Genomic DNA, 15,673 nt, shown 5'->3' with positions numbered 1-15,673 from the left:
AGGGTTCAGAGACTCAATTTCTTATTTCAAGGGTGGTGGGGTAGCCTAGAGGTCATAGTGTTAGCTTGTTACACCAAAGACCTGGGTTCGATTCACCACATGGGTACAATGTGTGAAGTCCATTTCTGGTGTCCCCTGCCGTGATGTTGCTGGAATATTGCTGAAAGCGGCATAAAACCATATTCACTCACTCTAATTTCAAGGGCCTTCACTGGTGAGAGTGTAACAAAATGGTACTGTACTGTCGTGCATAATAGTTACGTCTGCACATTTGCTTGAACTGCAGGCACATTTCCAAGCTGTGTAAAACTCTGATGATAGTTAAGTAGAATGAAGAAAGATGCTGTAGTTACGAACAATGTTTTAGTGTTTGAATGACTGTGATTGTTTTTGTGCCCAGAATATCTCGTCGTCAGTGGAGGGAGACTACACATACCTGAGAGTCAACTTCTTCCACCCTGGAGCTACCCTGGGGAAGAATGAGAACGCCTTTCAGCAGCCTGATGCCAACTTCCTGAAAGAAATGTAACTTAACTTATCAGATTTCTGATTTGTCACTGGATGTCTGTACTGGCAAACAAGAATAAGTTGGACCGGCGCAGAGAACGCGTTTACGAGAACTAGGCAGTGCACAGCAATGAGCAAACCCATTTGGTTTGTGAAAGGGGAGAGCAGATGTAGGCTAGTGCACGTGCATTGCATGACGATGAAATTGATTCCACATGTAGCTGCACACGCCTTGCTCGTAAGACTCTCACGTCGGTGTAGCAAGTCGCACTACACTTGATCGCGGACAACCAGGGGCCCATTTGCTAACAATGGCAAGCGCCAGTGGGTGGCAACTCATACATGCTAATAACGGTCAATTGTCAGGTCGGTGCACAACTTATCCTTGTTTGCCAGTAATTGTTGATTACATTCAACCACTCAGTAATAAGCCTCAAACATTTCAGAATTTCTTACCACATTTTCCATTAGTAATGGAAAGTATTAGATCAAATGACCTTTGCATCAAGTATACTTTTCAGAATATTTGTGAAAATTAGTGTTATGACCATAATCTAATATGTTGATAATATTAGTGTGAACAGATGTTCGATTTGTTTTCAGAAAATATTGAGTATTCACAGATTCTTTGTGACAACTTCGCATGCATGACTAAGTGACTCATATCTAAAGTTGAGCTTAACCCATGAAGATTTAGATTAGAATTGGTCTTCAGCAACCCATGCTTGTTGTAAGAGGTGACTAGTGGTTCGGTGTTCAGGCTTGTTGACTTAGTTGATTCACAGTATTTTGTGCAATGATACTGCATGTTACTACACCCATAACTAGGTGTCTGCACACGTGTTCGTGTGTCCACCATCTGGTCAAACCATCGGATCAGTGGGTTCTTTTAAGTGCACAGGGTTGTGTACTGCACACAAGGGGTTGTGACAACACTGAAAGAGCCTGCTAGTAATGTTAGCTCCAAGGTTTTTACACCCGGTCACATGTTTCGCTTACTAGCATGGCACCTTAGACAGCACACCCACCATGACCTAATTACCTAGATCTATGCTCATGCCAATAACAGGATTCTCTGGTCCAGATTATTTACGACCACTGCCATATAGCTGAAATATTGCTGACACGGTCTGTTCCAAACTAAAATCTCTTGTGAAGCGGTTGTGCAACACACCATTTTACCCATGTTCCTTCACGTTCCAGTACGTATCGAAGCTCAAACACCAAAGAGCCTGGTGAGATCTCCGCACCCTCATCCAATCTCAACACAGCGTTCCGACTCATCAAGGAGGTGCAGAAAAAGTTCAAGACGAGAGAGGCGAGGCGGAGGAGAGAGAGAAAGAGGTGACTGCCAGCAGGATATATTGTTTGGGGAGGTGCCAATAATAAGTCTAAGTGTAGACATTTCATGTTAAGATGTAAGTGATTTGCATATTGTTATCTCTGGGAGAGTTATGATGAAAGTGTACTGACACAGTCATGGTCAACCTTAAAGATGACAGCAGGGCTCCAGATAATTTTTCAACATCAGGCGTACGTACCCCTTATTTTTTCAATATAGGAGTACTGGGAAAATTGAGTACATTAGAGTACTGAATGGAATTTAATGGAGTATCAGTCTTGTGTTTCGTTTCATATATGCACCACAACATTGCTACGCTTGTGTAAACAGGTCAATAAACAATTAAACAAAACCTTTTCAGATAAATACGTCTGTAAATGATTCTAAGACCGCACACCATTGCTGTGGTGCGTATCTGTTACGTTTTCTAAATTATTTCCTATCGTATCGTTCATATTTTATATCCGTACATATGCCGATGCGGCCCTTATCTGGAGCCCTGGACAGGGATATGGAAGGGTCACTATATTCAGTACTTGAACGCATCAGAGACTTTTGGAATGCATGCAAACACGCACTCACTTTTGCTTTCACTTGTAATAAATGACTCATCCCTTAAGTCCATCCTTAGCAAGGTTCATTACCGAGTTGTCCTTGTTAAATAAGTTCTATACTGTTAAGCGTAAGAGGCTACTAATGGGATCGGGTGGTCAGACTTGCTGACACATGTCATTGTATCCCAATTACGTAGATCGATGCTCATGCTGTTGATCGCTGGATTGTCTGATATTGTTTTAATAAGGAAAGTTTTGGCTCAGCAGCGGGTTCTCTTTGTGGATTTCACTGAAACAATTGATGTTTGCAGACTGCGTCACTGCATTTGACGTAACAAGCCTATGGACCAATTAGTGAGAGTTTATTGTGATTTTTTTTTTTCAAGGGTATTGTAAAACAAGATACCTTGGTTGTAAACCCCAATCGAGGAAATCCAAAGCTGAAGGATCTGTACATCAAACCAAATATTGTCTCAAAGAGAATTTCTGGCACCCTGGAGGCTCACACAAATGGTAAGTCTTTACTGTAGACAGGCTACTAGTGCACGTCTATACAAGGTGTGGGCAGATATGTATACCTGTAACAAGCCAGTTCCTGGCACTGGTAAAGACCTGTAACTGAGATATGGTTGAAAACATAACTCATGTATGTGATGGACGTTATTACATAAAATGATCTGAGAGTCCCTGCTTGATCATGACCTTGTGGTTGAAGCGTTCGCTCGTCATGCCGAAGACCCAGTTTGATTCCCCACATGGGTACAATGTGAGAAGCCCATTCCTGGTGTCCCACAGAGATATTGCTGGAATATTGCTAAAAAGAGACGCAAACTCATTCACTCACTCCATCAGTGGACTTTTACCTTACCTCAGCTCAGTTTAGCATTCAAGGTCAACAAGCTACGAAAATGAACTTGATTACATTGTGCCACTCTGTCCCAGGTTTCCGCTTCACGTCAGTTCGGGGGGACAAAGTGGACATCCTCTACAACAACATCAAGCATGCGTTCTTCCAGCCGTGTGATGGAGAGATGATCATCCTGCTACATTTCCACCTCAAGGTCGGTGTCATGAGCAGAGCACTACAGTGTGTTTTTCTCGACATGAAGTCAGGGAAAATTAGTTCATGGTATTTTCAGTCTTGTGATAGCTCAAGGGTTTTAAAGACAAGCAAATCAAGTATCAGTTGTCATGATGCTGTGGACATTTTGTGTTGAATTACCACATGCCATGACAAATACTTCATGTCACCACGACAGTATATTTGTCACTGTTTTTATGTGAAATACCTACATGAATAGGGCCAGTAACTCTCGTGAGGTGCTACTTCCGATACTAAGCTGGTTCCCAGCTCACTTTGCCTGTGCCAACTTGTGAGAGGGGGCCCAGCTTACTTCCGGTACCAGATTTCCTGTGCCCAGCGTATATTCAAGAACCAGTTCTAATTCCAAATTGCACTACCAACAAATACGACTTTACTAGACCGGACCAAGTCTACAACCATGCGTGGCTGCCACAGCTGTTGATAGTCGTAATAATTGGTTACGTTGGGGATGGTTAGATTGGAAATTTGTTACTCCTGCAAGGATTGTCAGTTCCTTCCTGTTAACTGAAAGCCATGAGACCAGTCGAAAGGTATGAAATGTTGTTTGTCACTGGAAGTACTAAACAATGTACGGTTTCTTGAAGTGCCATGACCTACTTACAGGTCCTGTTATACAATATACTATAGTTTGGCATGAAATGCATGTGGACCTTTATTTTAAATATCTCTTCATCCAATGACCCAATCGATCTCAAACTGTGCAAGTGGATGTTTTGTCAGACAACCTTATCACATTGTAAATCACCGATTTTATGCATTTGTATTAAAGAATCTGTCTATGTAACTGTCAACGAAATAAACAGCAGACTGCTTGCAGAGGGAGGGAGCCAATGACCTGTAACAGTGGCACTTTGAGATCGATTGGGTCATTGGATGAAGAGATATTTACAAAAAACGGGTCCACATGCATTTCATGCCAAACTATAGGTGCTGATTTGTTAAAGGATGATTTCTCTTTTCCCAGTTTGTTCAGAAGGATGTACTGTTAAAATAATCACTTACCACTCAAGTTGTATGTGATGACAGTTTTGTTTATAACAATTTGTGACTAGTTTATTATCCGATCAACAGCATGCCATCTTGTTCGGGAAAAAGAAGCACATCGATGTGGCGTTTTACACTGAAGTTGGAGAGATCACGACTGACTTGGGAAAACACCAGCACATGCACGATCGCGACGATCTCCATGCTGAACAGGTGATAAGCTCATTGGTTAAATATATGATGGCATGCTTCAAATATCTCATGTCCCCTTGACATGGATGCAGGTAGGTAGGTGCCTGGTCTGGTTGACCATTGTCCTAGACACGTGAAGATCTGGGTTAGAATTGATCTGCAGTAACCCATGCTTGTCATAAGAGGCGACTAACGGAATTGGGTGGTCAGGCTCACTGTCTTGGTTGACACATGTCATCGTATCCTGGTGTCTGGTCTAGACTGAATATGTTTACAACCATTGTCATATAGAATATTGCTGAGTGCAGCATTAGAACAAGAAAACTCCACTTGCCCTTTCTTTTCACACCCGTGAAGATCTGGGTTGGAATTGGTCTTCAGCAACCCATGCTTGTCGTAAGAGGCGACTAACGGGATCGGGCAGTCAGCTCGCTGACTTGGTAAACGAGTGTCTTCATATCCCAGTTGCGTAGATCTATGCTCATGCTGTTGATCACTGGATTGTCTGGTCCAGACTCGATTATTTACAGACTGCCGCCATAAAGCAGGAATATTGCTGAGTGCGGCGTTAAACAACTACCAAACCAAACCTTTCTTTTCGTATAAACATGTTTCTCACTTGTTCACTTGACATAACAGGCGGAGAGAGAACTCAGACAGAGGCTTAAGTCTGCCTTCAAGAGTTTCTGTGAAAAAGTGGAGACAATCACGAAACAGGAAGTTGAGTTTGACACACCCTTCCGAGAACTTGGGTACCATGGCGCCCCCTTCAGGAGTACAGTATTACTACAACCCACCAGTGGCTGTCTTGTCAACCTGACAGAATGGGTGAGTCACAATTTTATCTATGATTCCACCAAACTTAAGTACTTTTAGAAGGCAAATTGTAAAATTAGTAATGTTAATAAAAAATTAGATTTTGTAATTTCTGTTTTCCTTAAAGTCAATGTTAATTTTAGATATAAACAATTCCTATTCCATGAGTTGGGGATGTTACGTTTCACTTGCGTATGCGGTGAATTAAACCATATTCCTTTAGCTGCAAAGCTAAATTAGAGAATTTGTAATTCCAATTTAAGAGGGGCTGTGGGGTAGCCTAGTGGTTAGAGCATTTACTCGTCACACTGAAGACACGGGTTCGATTCCCCAAATGGGTACAATACGTGATGCCCATTTCTAGTATCCCCCACCGTGATATTGCCGGAATATTGCTAAAAGCGTCATAAAACTAAACTCACTCGCTCCAATTTAAGAGCTTTTGCTGTCATTTGCACCAGAATTGTGTCTAAATATCAGTAAATGAGTGGGTGTAGATAAATGCCTGTGAGTGATGAGGATGTTTAAGACTGATGCTTCGGACACTGCAGATGGCTCCTGGACAATTCAAACCTGAGCTGTGTTCTAGGGGCTTTGTATTCAACTCATTTTATCTAGGAAATCAAGAAAGACAGTTTAAAATTTGAAAATTGGCTCCTGTATATTACAGCAAGTACCGTGTTCTTTACTTCATGAGTGGCATTGAGTAAGGTGCTGCAATTTGCCTTGTAGGGTTGCATCCCTTTGGATGTGACAGGATCTGTTGATTGCAGGTTTGAATCCAAGATTTGCCCTTACACTGATCCTTTACACTGCTAAATGTGTCATTTGGGGATTTCAGATCTGATGAAGCTCTCCAGCAGCATATGCTGTTTGTTAGAGGCGACCAAATGGATAAGATGTCATCATGCCCTAATGAAATGATTTGCTATCATGACATAAAACAAAGAAAAAACTTCCACACCCTAAATACCATCCAAACCAGCCACCTCTCTTACTGACTGTTTCCATGTTGCAGCCTCCATTTGTAGTGACGCTCGAGGAGGTAGAACTGGTCCACTTCGAGCGAGTCTCCTTCCAGTTGAAGAACTTCGACATGGTGTTTGTGTTCAAGGACTACAGTCGGAAAGCCTCAATGATCAACTCCATCCCCATGAATATGCTGGACCATGTCAAGGAGTGGCTCAAGTGAGAACACTATAGTAGATTCAGTATTCTCAATTATTAATTCTAAAAGTGATAACTGCAATTCCGCAAGAAGTACCTCAATCAGTGCAGAAAAATATTCAGTTTGACAACAATAGGAAACTCTGCTGGTGTCTGATTCAGGGACGGTAGGGTAGCCTAGTGGTTTAAAGCGTTCGTTTGTCAGAAGTCCTGGGTTTGATTTCCCAGTGCGGGTACTAAGTGTGAAGCCCATTTCTTCTGTCCACCACTCTTATGTTACTGGTATATTACTAAAAGTGCCCTAAAACTAAAGTCACTCACTCGCACTAATTCTGCTAAATATAATGAACAGTTTGTGATAATGTCTTGTAATGCCCTAGATGTATTTGTAAGCGAAGTCTGAACACCAGGCAATACATGATATAAACCTGTGTCAACATTATCTTCAATACCTTGATGTACAGTCGTGCCCCGTTTATCCGGACACTTGTGTTTTTCTTGAAATTGTCAGGATAAACGAATTTCCGGATATCTGAACCACGAAGATATGTAAAAAGACATACAAAGAAACGAACATAATAGACCTCAGACGTAATCTTTATTGATAAGACATCAACAAATAACAATGCATACATAAATATCATCTTGTCAAATAAAGTAGTCAAGTCAGTAACACGTGCTAACATACCTGTACATGCATCTGTCTGTCAAATGCTAGCAACCAATCACGAAACAGTTCTGATGTCATCCACGTGTTCGCATTGTTCCTGTACCTAACATAAACTTCCGGATTAAAGTCACTACCAAAACAACGGGGACGTCTTTCCTTGCCAATCACAACTCAGAATTAACTCAGTGTCACCTTGCTAATTACAGGTAGTTAATCCTCTCACGCTTCAAAGACTGCAGACTTCTTTTATGTAAGGGCGCGCAAATCCACTCGGTAAAATGCGTGTGTAAATTTTACTGACAGCTGCTCAGCCATCCGGATATACATGAAAAAAATGCTTATAATTTAGCGTTTTGTATGTGAAAATAACCGTCCGGTTACGGAAAACGGATTTCCGGATAAGTGAGTAATTTTACAACATTGTGAATTCGGTATGAGGAATTTTCGTTCGGAAGGCGAGTTTTGGGGATATCTGAGGTTCGGATAAACAGGGCACGACTGTATTTGTAAGTCTGTAGTCTTAACTACCAGAACACCAGGCAATACATGATATAAAGCTGTCAACATTATCTTCAATACCTTGATATATTTGTAAGCGAAGTCTGAACACCAGGCAATACTTCATATAAAGCGACTGCCGCCATATAGCTGGAATATTGCTGAGTGAGGCGTAAAACTCAACTCACTCACTCACTCACTCAATCATATGAAGTTGTGTCAACATTATCTTCAATACCTTGATGTATTTGTAAGCGAAGTCTGAACACCAGGCAATACTTCATATAAAGCGACTGCCGCCATATAGCTGGAATATTGCTGAGTGAGGCGTAAAACTCAACTCACTCACTCACTCACTCAGTCATATGAAGTTGTGTCAACATTATCTTCAATACCTTGATGTATTTGTAGTTAAGTCTGAACACCAGGCAATACTTCATATAAAGCGACTGCCGCCATATAGCTGGAATATTGCTGAGTGAGGCGTAAAACTCAACTCACTCACTCACTCACTCAATCATATGAAGTTGTGTCAACATTATCTTCAATACCTTGATGTATTTGTAAGCGAAGTCTGAACACCAGGCAATACTTCATATAAAGCGACTGCCGCCATATAGCTGGAATATTGCTGAGTGAGGCGTAAAACTCAACTCACTCACTCACTCACTCACTCAATCATATGAAGTTGTGTCAACATTATCTTCAATACCTTGATGTATTTGTAAGCGAAGTCTGAACACCAGGCAATACATGATATAAACCTGTGTCAACATTATCTTCAATACCTTGATGTATTTGTAAGCGAAGTCTGAACACCAGGCAATACATGATATAAACCTGTGTCAACATTACAGTACAACCAGAAATTATTGAGAATTTAAAGATTGTAATTTTTTTTTAAATTCACTCATTACTCACGTATTAAATGTGAATATTAGCAGAACATAACTCCAGATTCAAAGACAGGTGAACAGTTAGTATTTTGTCAAGTCACCATGGGCAGCAATGCAGGCTTCAATGCGGCGGGGCATACTACTGATCAAAGAAGTTAGAAAGTCGTGGTCCATGCTGTCCCAATATCGGACCACCTCTTCTTTCATTTCAGCAATATTTGTCAGATTTTTCTTATTGACAGTTTCCTTCATAAGTCCCCAAACATTTTCTATTGGATTTAGGTCAGGGCTATAGCTTGGCCAATTTAATAATGTCATATTTTGGGTCAGAAACCAGGCTTGTGAATGCTTTGAACGATGTTTTGGGTCGTTGTCCTGCTGGAAAATCCAAACATGTCCATAGAACACGTGAGCAGATGGAAGTTAATGCCCCTCGAGAATATCTGTGTACCACTCACTGTTCATATTCCCTTCAAAAACACAGAGGGGCGTTGCCCCTAACACAGATATGCCACCCTACACGTTAAATTTCGGACTGTACTTTGGGCTGATACAAAGGTTTTTCAGTTAGTTTGGTCCAGAATTTCAGTGTATTAGGAAACAGCCACACAGAACTTTCATCTGAGAAAAGGGGCGGTGGGGTAGCCTAATGGTTAAAGCGTTGGCTCGTCACGCCGAAGATCGGGTTGAATCCCCACATGGGTACAATGTGTGAAGCCCATTTCTGGTGTCCCCCACCGTGATGTTGCTGGAATATTGCTAAAAGCAGCGTAAAACCAAACTCAGTCAGTCAGTCAGTCATCTGAGAAAATCACATTGTCCCAGTTAAAATTTCTATGCTGTAAGCACCAGTTCAACCTTTGCTCCTTTTGTTCAGGTTTCATGATCGGTGATCGAATTCCTCGACTTTTCTGCCAACCCATTGCATGCAGCTCAGTTCTAATTGTCTCCTTACAGACAGCCACAGTTCCTCTATCAACCATATCCAGCCTTAAGTTTTCTGAACTCCTTCGTTTGTTTTTAGAAACAAGAATACCAAGCCGCCTCCTGTCACCGACAGTCAATTTTCTGGGCCTACCTGCGCCTCCCTGGTGCTCAATACCATATCCATTTGCAATATTTTTCAAACCACGATAAACAGTGGACAAAGGGATGCCTGTTCTACTTGAAATCACTTTAGCTGATCTGATGTCCTTGTTATGATACTTTAAAATCAACTTCCTCTTCTCTAAATCATCCATACTGAGGATCACTGAAAATGTCGTCTGCTAGCAAGTAAACAAAGGGGGATAACTCTTCACAAACTAATGAAAAAGGATTAACGGAGTTGTCTCTCTTGAATGAAACCAAGCACTTGATAGCTGGTCAAGGTTGTTTATACTAGAAATCCAGTTAAACATATTCCTAAAATTCTCAATAATTTCTGGTCATACTATATCTTCAATACCTTGATGTATTTCTTAGCGTAGTCTGAACACCAGGCAATACATGATATAAAGTTGTGTCAACATTATCTTCAATGCCTTGATGTATTTGTAAGTGAGGTCTGAACATGATAAAACACCTGTCTTCAGTTCCTGTGATATCTGCTATACTGAGGGTGTTCAGAGTTTGAACTGGGGAAAGATCATGAAGACAATCACTGACGACCCCGAGGGATTCTTTGACAATGGTGGCTGGAGCTTCTTGGGACCTGACAGTGATGTGAGTTCATCTGTCATGTTTTTATCACCAGTAACTGCTAGTTGTACGAGTCAACTAGATGAGATTGGATGGTGAGGCTGGATTGCTTGTGTGGTCACCGATAGCATACAGGTTACACAAAACCAAAACAGGTTAATTATTAACAGCCTGGAGTGTCATATCCCAATTGCGTAGATCAATGATCATGTGTTGATCACTGGATTGTCTGGTCCAGACTCGATTATTTACAGAGCCACCATATAGTTGGAATATTGCTGAGTGCGTGTTAAACAACCAACAGTCTGCAGTGATCCTGCTGGATTTCTTCAGCAACCCATGCTTGCCACAAAAGGCGACTATGCTTGTCGTAAGAGGCGACTAACAGGATTGGGTGGTCACCACCTCTGACTTGCTTGACACATGTCATCGGTTCCCAATTTCGCAGATCAATGATCATGGTGTTGCTTGTGTGGTCACCGATAGGATACAGGTTACACAAAACCAAAACAAGTTAATTATTAACAGCCTGCAGTGTCATATCTCAATTGCGCAGATCAATGATCATGCTGTTGATCACTGGATTGTCTGGTCCAGACTCGATTATTTACAGAGCGCTGCCATATAGCTGGAATATTGCAGAGTGCGGCGTAAAACTAAACTCACTCACTCACTCCAGCTGGATTTATTGACTGTGGCACTGAGCAGCATTCCTTCGCTCCCAGTCCAGCTGTCAACTTCCCCGACACAAACACCAACCATCTTTGTTTAACTGCTGGGTATTTATTATTTATTAAGAATGGTGTATTCTCATGTTGGCTGAATGTGTTGTTGTGCAGGCTGAGGCAGATGATGATGATGATGATGAAGAGGACGAGCATTACCAGCCAAGTGGGAACGATACTGAACCTGAAAGCAGTGAAGACTACAGTGAGGAGAGTGATTGGAGCGGGGAGGATGAGGACTCAGGTATGGCCATGCGCTCTGAAAGGGTGATGTAGGGAGTTCTTGGGGGTGATGTAGGGAGCTCTTGGGGTGATGTAGGGAGCTCTTGGGGTTGATGTAGGGAGCTCTTGGGGTGATGTAGGGAGCTCTTGGGGTGATGTAGGGAGTTCTTGGGGTGATGTAGGGAGCTCTTGGGGGTGATGTAGGGAGCTCTTGGGGGTGATGTAGGGAGCTCTTGGGGTGATGTAGGGAGCTCTTGGGGTGATGTAGGGAGCTCTTGGGGTGATGTAGGGAGCTCTTGGGGTGATGTAGGGAGCTCTTGGGGTGATGTAGGGAGCTCTTGGGGTGATGTAGGGAGCTCTTGGGGTGATGTAGGGAGCTCTTGGGGTGATGTAGGGAGCTCTTGGGGTGATGTAGGCAGCTCTTGGGGGTGATGTAGGGAGCTCTTGGGGTGATGTAGGGAGCTGTAGTGGGTTGTGTATGGAACCCCAGGTTATGGTGTACAGAGCTCTTGTGGGTAGTGTAGGGAGCTCTAAGGGGTGGTGGTGAAGAGCAGTATAGTTTGTTTAGGGAGTATTTATTATAGATTTTATAATGTAGGGAGCAGTATAGTTTCTATTGTGCTCTGGTGGTGAAGGAAGCAGTATAGATTGTGTTGAGCTCACCTTGTGATCTTGGCCCTTAAGGGACCGTTCATAATTTATGGCTAGGGGGGTGATGATGATTTTTTTCATTTTTTGGGGGTGGGGTGTCACCATTTTGTTTTGGGGAGCTAGGGGGTCAGCAATTTTGTACATAAAAATATGTTTAAAATTATGCTTAGAAATTATGGGAAGGGAAGGGGGGTCATTGATTTTGTATATGACATGCAAGGTGGGGGTCACTTATTTTGTACACAAATTTTTTATTTATTTATTATTATTTTTTTGGGGTGTGTGTGGGGGGTGTGTGTGTGTGTTTCATTCACATTGTACATGCTTCTCCATAAAAATCACCACCACCACCCCTAGCCATAAATTATGAACGGTCCCTAAGGTACGCTAAAGCTGCTCGGGGTAATTCCATTGGGAGATATGGGAAGCTCAAAGATTTATCTAACATCTTATATTTCTTCTCTGTATTGCAATGTGTGTGTTGTTTGCAGTTGTATGTATAGTGCATATAGGCTTTGTATTTCCATATGTTACAAATATGTTTACACCTGTCATTACATCTGGTTTTACAGAAGAAGAAGAGCTGGGATCCAGTGAAGAGAGCGGCAAAGACTGGGATGAGCTTGAAGAAGAAGCCAGGAAAGGTGGGAGGTCCTATTTAACTTATCCAAAACGAGGAAAACAACTAAGGTTTATTATCCCCCTCAACAACGAAGTTGCGGGGATATAGAAACGAGTTCCGTGCGTGCGTCCGTCATACTTTGTCTGAAGCATATCTCCTAAACTGTTCGTGATAGCTTAACTTGGTACACATGTCAACCATGATCCCTAGATGTGCCTTTTGGGGGTTAGACCCAGATATGAATTTTATTTTTTGCGGTTTCCATGGAAACATGACTTAAGCTGTGACTATAACTCTATGAGGATAACATCTTGTCCGGAGCAGATCTAAACTATACATGCTAGCTTCATCAAACTTGGTACACATATCAAGCATGATCCCTAGATGTGCCATTTGGTGGTTAGACCCAGATATGAATTTAATGTTTTGCTGTTTCCATTCAAACATGACTTAGGCTGTGACTATGAGGATGTCATCTTGTTGCATTTCCATGGCAACAAGTTAGGCTTCAACTGAATTTGGTGGTAGTGCTCCTTTCTGGAGCAGATCTTTAAAACCTTTCAATTCTCTCCTTCCACTTTGCTGTATACACTCCAAAACATTTGATATAATCATAACTAGTAGACATATTCATAAGGAGTATTTTGCCGTTGCGGGGGATATTGATGACTTTGTCTTCTTGTTGATATTGTTCATTACTTAAAAGCAGAGCATCTGTCCAGAGAGATGTCCTTGCCCCCGGTCGTATCGTATGAAGTCGACGCCTCGTTCGTCTGTAGTCATTTTGTTTCCAGAGCATAACTCAAAAAAAGTTACTGCTGTCATACGGGAAGTCAGGGCTATTTGTAGCTTGCCGAGGGAGCAGTCGTTTTACTTATTTCATATTTACTTAGTTCTTGCTCGTTCTTCAGGTGGAAGAACGGGCAAGACCTAGCCCAGAAACATTGTGAAAAATACATGAAGTTGTTATTCCTAAGATTTGTCTTGTATACTCCTTCATTTAAAGTGACACTGTTCTCCTCACAACTTGTTGTGCTACTCTTTCAGCTGATGCTGGTATTGAAGAGGAAGAGCTACCAAGACACAGCGGCAGCATGCACCGGGATAAGGACCGAGGAGGGAAGGACCGAGGAGGGAAGGACCGAGGGGGGAAGGACCGAGGGGGGAAGGACCGAGGGGAGAAGGATCGGCATCACAAGAGTAGCAGCAAGAGCAGTCACCGTGACGACGATAGGAAACGAAAACGGTCAAGTGACAGGGATAGGGATGTTGACCACAAGAGAAAGAAGAAGAGGTGAAGGGCGAGTTAGGATTTCATCTCCCGAGATGATTTGATTTAAATGAAAGAGATGATTGAACTGGAGGAAAATGATTGTTTTGAAAGTCACCTTTTGTATTCAGAGGACACATAACAGTGAGCACCAGTACTTCCTGGGACATATACATGTTAGTTATGTACCCTCTGACTTTTGTCGTTCTGGAGCTTGGCCATTACATTATGTTTCAATATTGACAAAAAAGCTCTGTAAAAAAAATAAATTCTGATGTGATTGTACATTTGTAATGAAACAGAAACCAGTAAATATCACTCATGAGTAGCAGTCAGTGATTGGTGGAAATAACATTGTTATGTGACACTTGTATCCATTTTAGTAGCTTTAAGATTAAATTTGAAGCATAAAATATTATGATATTAGTAGATTGTATATCAACCAACTTGTATGTTGATGTCAGTAGCGCTACACATCATTTCATTGGTAGAATCACCTACAGGTTATATTAGCCTTCTTATATGTCTGTATCTTGCGGACCACTTTTATGTCTTGTAAAGGATCATGTTTTACAGTTTTAGTGCTCAGACCAAATTTCAGTAAAACATGGGGCTGTAATAATTCATTTTCTGATGGAACATGTATCTGTTGTGGTACAGCACATATCCGAGTGTAACGCAACATGTATCCTTTGTGAGATACATGACATACCACAGTTCATGGTCATACCGACTTGCTACTTTACACATTGTCACGACTTCAGGAAATATCAAACATGTTGTAACACATTCGAATTCATTAAAAAAATCCGGTGACTCATTACAGCCCCAGTTACCATTTTTTCTGCATGTGTAAATAATCATATCATTGACCAATGCTTAGGTGTATATATCCATCCAGATTCAGCAGGTTGGTTACAGTAGCTTGGCTCCCGCAAATCCTGTAGCATTTGGCATACACAACTCGTGAAACATTGTCAGTTGTTGCAATTAATGTATTTGTGTGTCAACCTGTTGCAATAAAACTGTTTCCCAAATCAAATCTGCACGTTTTTGTCCTTGCAATACAAATGTACTCCCACTCCTTCCTTTGGTGGTAGCAGTGTATGAAATAAGGCCTGTCCGACCGCCCGAGACTGTCTAGATTTCTGATGGACAGTCTAAATTTACAGCTAGCCAGCCTGATGGTCTGTTACAATTTTTAGATGTTCCATACATCTGAGTAAATTCACCATATTTGGGCTGGTAACATTTTGAATTATTATCCATTTTGGGCTGGTAACATCTTGAAGTAGCCAGCCCTGATGTCTGGCTGGATTTTGGGCTTATTTCATACACTGGTGGTAGCCTAGTGGTTAAAGCGGTTGCTTGTCATGCCAAGGCCCAGGTTCGATTCCCCACATGGACACATTGTGTGAAGCCCATTTTTTGATGTCTCCCGCTGTGATATTACTGGAATATTGCTTACAGCAGTGTAAAGTAAACTCACTCACTTCATTTTAGTTTGGGTCGTTTTCTTTGGCCATAACACCAAACAAGATGTTGCTATGACGTTGACCTCATCGCCAAAAAGTCAGTTTTGTAAAGTTCAACAGCCAATTCCTTTTTTGTGCAGTTTGATGCCTCTGCCAGGTTGGACTAGTGATAAAATTAGTCGTTTGCTGATGTGAACAAGGGAGATAATTCACAATTGTAACTATGTACTGTCCATAATTGAGTCTCCGGCACTGAAGATCTCAACCTAAGGCTGATCAGTTAGCTATGTGCAACAG

General features: G+C 41.8%; 1 protein-coding gene across 1 annotated transcript in view; it reads left to right on the top strand.

Moving 5' to 3' along the window:
• The window catches only part of LOC124278331 (FACT complex subunit SPT16-like), a 40,765-nt gene extending 25,822 nt beyond the window's left edge, over positions 1–14,943 (top strand). The window contains 12 exon segments of the mRNA XM_046714056.1: positions 401–525; positions 1,711–1,825; positions 1,828–1,851; positions 2,790–2,916; positions 3,346–3,464; positions 4,580–4,705; positions 5,324–5,512; positions 6,519–6,688; positions 10,306–10,435; positions 11,251–11,380; positions 12,582–12,653; positions 13,679–14,943. Coding sequence (XP_046570012.1) covers positions 401–525; positions 1,711–1,825; positions 1,828–1,851; positions 2,790–2,916; positions 3,346–3,464; positions 4,580–4,705; positions 5,324–5,512; positions 6,519–6,688; positions 10,306–10,435; positions 11,251–11,380; positions 12,582–12,653; positions 13,679–13,929 — 1,578 coding nt within the window. The 3' untranslated portion in view covers positions 13,930–14,943.
• The last annotated feature ends 730 nt before the right edge of the window (positions 14,944–15,673 follow it).

Source organism: Haliotis rubra, unplaced genomic scaffold (assembly GCF_003918875.1).
Source record: "Haliotis rubra isolate DU_JTF1 unplaced genomic scaffold, ASM391887v1 Scf235, whole genome shotgun sequence".
Taxonomy (NCBI): domain Eukaryota; kingdom Metazoa; phylum Mollusca; class Gastropoda; order Lepetellida; family Haliotidae; genus Haliotis; species Haliotis rubra.
This window is presented reverse-complemented; position numbering and strand designations above follow the sequence as displayed.